Consider the following 7,908-nt stretch of genomic DNA (forward strand, 5'->3'; position numbering starts at 1 on the left):
CGGTTACCAGATTGGCCCGTATACCGCAGGTAAAAGCTACGGCAGCTCTTTTCTCGTTTCATTTCATTTAACTATTTTATTTTGTTCTTCATTTTCAAGAGTCTTATACACGTTCCCGGTTCCCTATCTTTCTGGGAGATGGACCTGGTGCGGTGTAATGGGAAGAAAGGGGCAGGGGGAACGTGGGTCAAAATGGAAGGTTTTTTCAGCCTCCGCACGCAGTCTCGAGGTTTTCCTCCAGATATACTTTAAGTCGTCGCGTCGTAGTCGTCGTCGTAGTCGTCCTCCTCCTCCTCCTCGTAGTCTCGACGTTTATACGTTTGCGGTAAACTGAAAGACAGAGGGTGATCTATGTCCCCGGAGATCTTGAAGGGGATGAAAAGCACCGCGCCACAAGGAAAAGGAAACCTGCCTTTAGGGTGGCCCGTGAAACGGACAGGACACTATTTTATAGACATATATATACACACGTACACGTATACCTTCTCGGTTTGTCTCTCTGTTTTTTTTTTTTTTATCTACTTTCAAAACTGTCCCCTTTCGGCGCGGTGGATGAAACGACGAAGTAACATATACATATATATTCCAAAGATAGGGATAGAATGAAAAAGGAAAAAAATAAATTTCCGATAGGAAGAGTTGTCCTCGCCCCTGCGTGGTTTTACGTATACCTATATACCTTGCTCGGTAGTTAACCCGTAGGAATAAATATGTATAACAGTTGGTCCGGGTATATACGGTATATTGAGATGCTAAACAGCAGCGGTATAATAACACTAGATAGTATAAGTTCATCGTACAGTTGACATATACACTGTATAATACAAGAAACAACAAAAAAAAAAAGAAAACTCTGAAAGAAAAAACCGTTCAATCGCGGGCCACCCGTACAGCGCGCCGTTGCAGCTCTGAAGTTTGCTTACGAATTTTGAAAAAAACGCGCGTACAATAAAATATGATATATTATATGATACGCACCTGTAATGTGGCGTATCGTGTGTGGTCTCCTAATTATATGCAGGCTCATGAGCTAGTCGGTGGTATTCAAAAATCCAAGAGCGATTAGATCGACGGGGGTCTCGCCGCGCGGCACCCCTTACCAGAAAAATGAAAAAAATGAAGGGCAAAAAGGGAAAACCGCAAGTGGGGAGAAAAAAAAAAAAAAAAAGGAAGAAGCAGAAGAAGAAAGAATGAAGTTTTGCAATAACAGTAAGAATATCCTCTAGACGCCCGCTGCGGGGGTGACTTAAACTTTCAGCTCCGCAGAGATTTTTCGCTTTGAACTTTTAGGCGGCTTGACTTGCGGGATCAGGTAGAAGGAGATAGATAACGGAGAGAGAAGAGAAAAAGAAAAAAAACAAACAGGTGAAGGGAGAAAGAAAAATTTCAGCGCGTCAAAGTCGGTACTGTTGGGAGTCCAGCCGCCACCCCCCCGGGTGTCACAAAGGTAACAATTACTTTATTTTGACTTTTACTTTACCCCAAACATAAAGCGACCGATGGTTGGGAAAAAGGATGCGGGGACGCGACGCGACGCGAAGACTCTTCTACGGTTTTTCTATAGCTACCTGCCGCACACGTATACAGGTATACATTTACCCGAGTGTAAGTACGCACGTATTCCCTAAACGGATAGGTAAAGATGTGTTGTACGTTCTTCACGGAGGTGTATCTGCGGCGTTCACTAACCGTACAACCACAAAATGCACAATATATATAACGAAAACGTTTTCAACTTTGTCACACACACCGAATTCTATGGGTTTATTGTGGGCGGCTACACCAGCACCCCATTGATCAACAAGTTTTACACTCTATAACGTATGCAACCAAGGCGGCTTTTACCGATCCTGAGACGCTGTGCCAGCTACGAAGATGAATAATACAATGCTCTCGAGATCAACAGAAATTTACGATCTTAACAGATTCTCTTTCAAATTTTCCTCTGACGCGAGTTGCGCCGAAAAAATCGTGCAACTCGTAGGTGCGTACAACTAATTCTTGTCGAAACGAAAATTCGAGCAAATTATTCCTGTTCGCCGAAGAGAAGAAAACCAAATTTCGGGATCGGAATATTATTTGCATCGTGAATGCAGCTATACGACAAAATTTCACAATGCAGCATTCCGCGCTACGTGTGACGTGTTAAAGGGGGTGCGGGACATCATCTTTTGTTACGCGACGTTGTAAGATCGTAATAATAACAATGATTACAACAATAATAATAATTCTGGGGCACGGAATTGATGCGGACGATCCTATTTTGCACCTCAATGAGGACATCACGATACGGGGTCTGATTTTTACCGCGGACAATGAACGATACACAACAGGGCTTTTATAGTTCTTCTGGCTTTTTAAATTCCTCAGCTTTGTAAATCTTAGGATTTCACGCACCTGTGATTCACACCGATTTACATTGCCGAGAGACACCCCAGAAATTACAATACGAATATCACGCGATGTGGTAACCTAGTTAACACACCGATGAAAAACTTCCTTCTTCACAATTTGTATTTTATCCATTTTTCGCGACAATTCAAGAAACGACTCCTCTATTGCGAGAGGACAATGCTCGACTCAACGGTGATTTATCTACATGGTTTTCTACGGGAAGAAAAAAATTGAACGTAGCGCATGATCGACTTTATAGAAAATTATGCCGAGTGACGTTGACAGCGAAAATGCGGGGAAAAAATGACCACAATGAAAAATTTTTGACGCAAGAAGGGAATGACCGAGGAGCGCGATGGAAAATTTTCCATTCATGGATCGGATTCCTTCGTGCAAATATTCGAGGCTGAAATCTTGTGAGCATGAATGAAACGTTCGCATAATTATCAGTCGTCGTACGCTAACCACGATTTGTTTGTTATCGGCTTGAAGTCGGTCGAAGTAAAAATGGGTGGAGGACTCAGCGGGTCTCGAAAAATCGCGATCTCGAAACGCAAAGTCAAGTGCGGGGGAAAATCTACAGCCTGTTGTTCCCGAAATGTTCAACACCCTCAACCTCAAGTTACAGAGAAATACGGGCAAGTCTGTCTCGCAAATAAAAATCGAAATCATGATCGATCGGGGATAAAAAATTGTTGCCGACCTCCGGAACCTAAAATCCAAACGTTCGTTAAGGTGGGAAAAGAACCTTATGCCGCGATACAGTTGCCTTTCTTGTTTTTTGTACTGTTTTTTTTTTTTTTTTTTTGCCATAGAACGTTACGCCAGTCTCCTGCCAAACGTCCATCGGAAGCGTCACGGGTGGCTCGGGAGTGAACGCCCACAGCCATTACGAAATTGTAATAAATTGCGGAAATAATTTGGAAAAAGGAGTGGATTTTTTTGAAAGAAATGCATGCAGAGTCGACCACGAAGGAAGACGAGATACCGTGGAAATTGACCGGAAAAATGTCCAACCGCACCTCCACGGTTACTTGAACGGCGTGCCGATGATTATGGAATTGTATCAGCACAACGATTCGCAAGAAAATCCAGATGACGTGACCAAGAAAAATTTGGCGCCAAATTCCCACCTCGAATCAAGCGTGACCAAGGCAACGCCGTGCGACAAGGGGCAAAAAAGATTCCGTTCGTCGGTTGGGAGACAAAAATCGTCGGATCGAAAGCCCGTGGATCTAGAAAATGGGAATCGTAAGAATCAGGGGACGAGTCCCATGCGGAAAATTAAATCAGCGAATACCTCGCCTTGCTCCTATTCAAAAGAGTGCCTGAGCGAGGGCTACGAATTTTCTAGGTATAATGACACGAGCAATCTATGCAAATTTGATCGACGTTGACGTTATTCAGTTTTTGGCACTCTCGTTTACAGTTCGAAATGCAGTAGCGTGAAGCATCAGTGCACGAAAAAATGCGCGGAAAAAGAAAAAGCGGAATTATTAGCCGTTAAAAATTCTGATTCCGATCGTAAGAAAAATGAAAGGAAGAAACCGGATAAGAAAAACGCGAAATCGAGTAAAACTACAACCAAAAAGAAGGAGAGGAAACCCTGGATCTCTCCGCCAATACCAGCCCTAAAATCCGAACCCCGTACGGATCAATGTTTCAAAGAATTTCGGATTCTGGTTCTCTTCGAAATATAATGGAATATTTTTCCAGTCTCAGATCCGTCTGCTGTTCCCAGGCATATCTGGTACGGAGATAAAGCCTACGCTTACGTGGATGAGGAACCTAAACCCAAAAATACTTTCAACAGTGAAAATACCGGGGGTAAAAGTCGGGGAAAAAAAGAATCGAAAAAACGCGTGAGTCTTTAACAAAATTGGAATCAATCACTCGCAGATCGTTTGGTGGGTACGCTTACATCAATGATTTTGTCGCGTTCTTAATATCCAGGAAAGGCGAAGGGTTGAAAATGAAAAGAGAAATCCTAAGAAAGAAAACGAAAGGGTGGAAACGGTAGAAACTGCCGAAACAAAAAACGCGGCTCACCCGATGGAATTTTCACAATATCATCTGCAAAATCCAGAAATCGGTTTCCCATCTCCGAGTGGATTTAGTTCGAAAAAAAATCCCGATCTCGACGTATTCACTGAGTACGCACTTCTATAAGTAACTATAAGTCTACCTCTAGGATAATATTCGAAAAAAAAAATCAGTGTTCGTCAGTCCAAATAGCGGAGACTGCGGTAATATGACGAAACTGCAGTATCGGAGAGATTATATCGTGGCGCCGGTCCATATCCCAAATTTATGGAAAGTCTGGTACAAGAAATGGAAAATTCACCGTAACAAAAAAAATCCGTCGGTGAGTACGGGGCGATTATTCGAATTTTATTCTACCATTTCTCTGTGATTTCGATCGATAAAAATACGTTCCTGAATCATCAGGACGACTTCCGGACCGAGCAAATTCTCATAATATCTCGGACGCCTGCGCCGATGTCGAGTGGAAATATTTTGGCGGGAGGAAAAACGGTGATAACGATTCGCGGTAACGCCATCTTAAGACGGTACTTTTACGACTGTGGAGCCGACGACATAACGCCGCAAAATTCTGAAGGCAATAATAACAAAAAAATAATTATCATCCAGCTGCACGAGTGCAATCATTTAAAACGACAACTTTACCGATTCCTCCCCAGAAATAAATTGTAGCTCAGAGGATCTGCACGCCATGTCGAAAACGCGGAGAAAAAGAAAGAGCGGAGACGACGAGCCTTAATTAACGGGAAGAAAAGTATTCGTAAGCGGAGAACGCTGCCTGAAAAGAAGAATAAACGAAGCTCGATATGGGTTCTTCGATGAGCGGAGGTCGGTGCGATGGTGATTATAAGATCGTAATAAAGCCATAAAATATGCGCCGCGGATTACTCGACATGTTCCCTTGATTGTCGATTAGTTAAACTTCAATTCTTTCAAGTTTGAAAATCTCTTTTTTTCTTCAAACACGTTTCAGTAGCTGATAAATTCGCAGGTTTACGATCGCTGTTCCGCTGTCATGATTAATAAATCGATGACAAGATGAGGTTAAATTTGAAAGTGGAAAAAAAATTTAAAAGAAAAAAATGAACGGTTCTACAACGAACAACTGCAGCCATCGAAGATTATCGAGGCAAAAGGAAGACCCGCATGTGTCTGAATCTTTTTATAACAACGAAGAAGCCACAGAAGAAAAATCACCCATCGGTAATAGCCGCGCTAAAAAATCAACATTTCCCTTTTACGTGAAGAAAAAATTGGCCAAATCAACGAAACGATCTCTGAAGCCTTCATCTGACGAGAGGTCGGATCGCAGATTGCCTCTGTTCGTTATAAAAAATAAGGATTCCGTTTCTTCAAAGACGAAAAGTCCTTCAAAGGCGTCGAGAAAAATTACTCAGCTATTTCGAAGTTCCGGAGAATCGAGGCCACCGATTTTTGAATTCAAGTTTCGGGGTGGGTTACGGAAAAAAAGAGAAAGAAAATCGGGGACAGAGTTTTTCATTGATCAAGATCAGGGTCTTCATCCCTCTCGAGAATCTTGGGGATGTTCCGCGAAATCCTCGCTTCACGTCGATTACCCTTCGGAAAAATCGGTCCACGATATCAACTCCGATGATTCCTTCGGAAAGAGATTCTCTGTTGCTTCCGAAAAATCGTTGAGATCATATTGCGACGGAAGCGTATCAACCAGATCGAAGTCCAACTCATCGAGAAAATGGCGGTACACCAAAAGTTTGAAAAAACTCTCGAAATTCGAAATCACACTCTTTTAATTTTTCACAGATTTTCGAAAATTAAACGATCGGCAACACCGGAGGCAAACGAGCCGAAGAGATCTCGCCGGTCTTCGAAAAAATCCTACAAGGTGATATATTCCTGAATTTTTGATTTCTCAGATCGTGCGGTACGAAACAGATATTGAAACTTGATTCATCTTCAGGATCGCGTACGCTCATTTTTTTCTACGCGAAAAAAATTTGCCAGGATAAAAAGACTCTACAAAAACATGAGCGTCTCGAGCTGGAGGAATTCAAATAAAAAAGAAATGGCTGGGTGTTCTCGGGTGTACCAGGTAGACAAAATAACGTCTACTAATTCAGGATCTATGAGCGGTTCGATCTGCAAAATCGGACCTATCGCGAGGACTATAAATTTATCGACCTCTTGCGGGTCGCTAATAAACTGTGAAAATTTTCCCACCGATGATTCAAAAACTGCAGTGTCGTCGGAATCGGGAGAAGGATTGGCTAAAGAAGAGGACCTTTTACCATCTAACAGGGAGCCGAAAAGTGTCGGCTCCGGCACAACCGTCCGTATTAAACCAGTGCGCGAAAAACCGGCCGAGGCGAAAAAAAATGAAGCTTTGCAAAATTGTAAATTGTATAATCAGCCCAATTGCGAGTGTCCGGAAAATCTTAATTTTGTCCCGAAAACAGCGAATGATTTCGACACAAACTCCGCGAAGCATTGCCATTGCGCCGACGGAGTCTGCGATGGAACCTCGCTGAAAAAACGTACGTATTTTTAGCGAATTCGATCCACGTGCAAATAATGGAGAAAAAGATTTTCGTCACTTTTACTTACTTCCCGTTATCTCTGCTGCGCAGATAAGGTGAACTTGGCCAGCTGTTGCGGTATAATGGCAGATAAGAGGAAAAAAAAAAAAAAAATGAATGAAGACAGGGCACAGGAGTAAGTGTGGTAATTTATTCGCGGATATCGTGGACATCAACACCGTGGTTCGCAGGGGGCATAGTTGACTGGCTTTTTCATGTAATCAGGCTAATTGTTCCAAGTTGATTCGAATCTCGCGCGTGCACCGCGCGTGATATTTCGAATATCCGAGTTTTGAGAGTGAACAAGGCGTGCGTACCTATATATATTATGTAACGAGAATTTAACGTCGACAGGAGGACGTACCCCAGGATTGTTTTATTAATACGTATTAACAAAGAATCCACTCACTTAAATGGCATTCCGCACTATTGACTGCGTTGTAAAGGGTTATACCGCAGGCCGTTACAACTGCCTCTGTTATTATAAGAGTTGTCACAGCTTTACACACCCTTATCAATCCCCGAGACTGTCAACCCCTGAATACCCTTTATTTGGCGTCAACACGCACCCCGAAACGAAAGACCACCGCTAATACGAAATGCAAATGAAAGCGTCGCGATGTATGAATTTTTCAATCCTCTCGCTTGATTATTTATAGACAGAAATAAAATTCAGACCCTCGACCTTCTTTTACGTTTTTTCGGTTCTTTCGAAGTTGCGTCTTTTCTCACAGAACCTAATCGTGCAGAAGAACGGAATTCTCGAAAACGTCCGAGACCGATGCAGTTTAAATTACGGAAAGCTGTCTGGATCGATTTTTTTTTTTTGTTCCCCCGACCCCTCGACGCCGACTCGTTCGAGGTAAGAAAGAGTTTTGAAAAATCTTTCAACGGGTGTATCGAACATTTTGAAAAA

The 7,908-nt window shown here is 42.6% G+C and overlaps 1 protein-coding gene and 1 long non-coding RNA gene across 3 annotated transcripts; both read left to right on the plus strand.

Annotated features, from left to right (window-relative positions):
* The first annotated feature begins 2,670 nt into the window (after positions 1–2,670).
* On the plus strand, positions 2,671–4,268 carry LOC105689278. Its single transcript, XM_012406193.2, has 5 exons — positions 2,671–2,810; positions 2,887–3,129; positions 3,210–3,748; positions 3,824–4,041; positions 4,111–4,268. Exons 2-5 carry the CDS (start codon positions 2,902–2,904, stop codon positions 4,266–4,268), a joined length of 1,143 nt encoding a protein of 380 aa, XP_012261616.2. The 5' UTR covers positions 2,671–2,810; positions 2,887–2,901.
* A 127-nt stretch (positions 4,269–4,395) lies between these two features.
* Positions 4,396–7,681, plus strand: LOC105689324. Of its 2 annotated transcripts, none has more exons than XR_007277271.1 (5): positions 4,396–4,547; positions 4,611–4,759; positions 4,843–6,157; positions 6,220–6,950; positions 7,044–7,681. It is a non-coding gene; the product is annotated as an uncharacterized LOC105689324 (long non-coding RNA). The 2 variants fall into 2 exon arrangements; XR_007277272.1 differs by having other exon boundaries at positions 4,621–4,759.
* Positions 7,682–7,908: the final 227 nt, after the last annotated feature.

The sequence above is a fragment of the Athalia rosae genome, chromosome 2 (genome assembly GCF_917208135.1).
Source record: "Athalia rosae chromosome 2, iyAthRosa1.1, whole genome shotgun sequence".
Classification (NCBI taxonomy): domain Eukaryota; kingdom Metazoa; phylum Arthropoda; class Insecta; order Hymenoptera; family Athaliidae; genus Athalia; species Athalia rosae.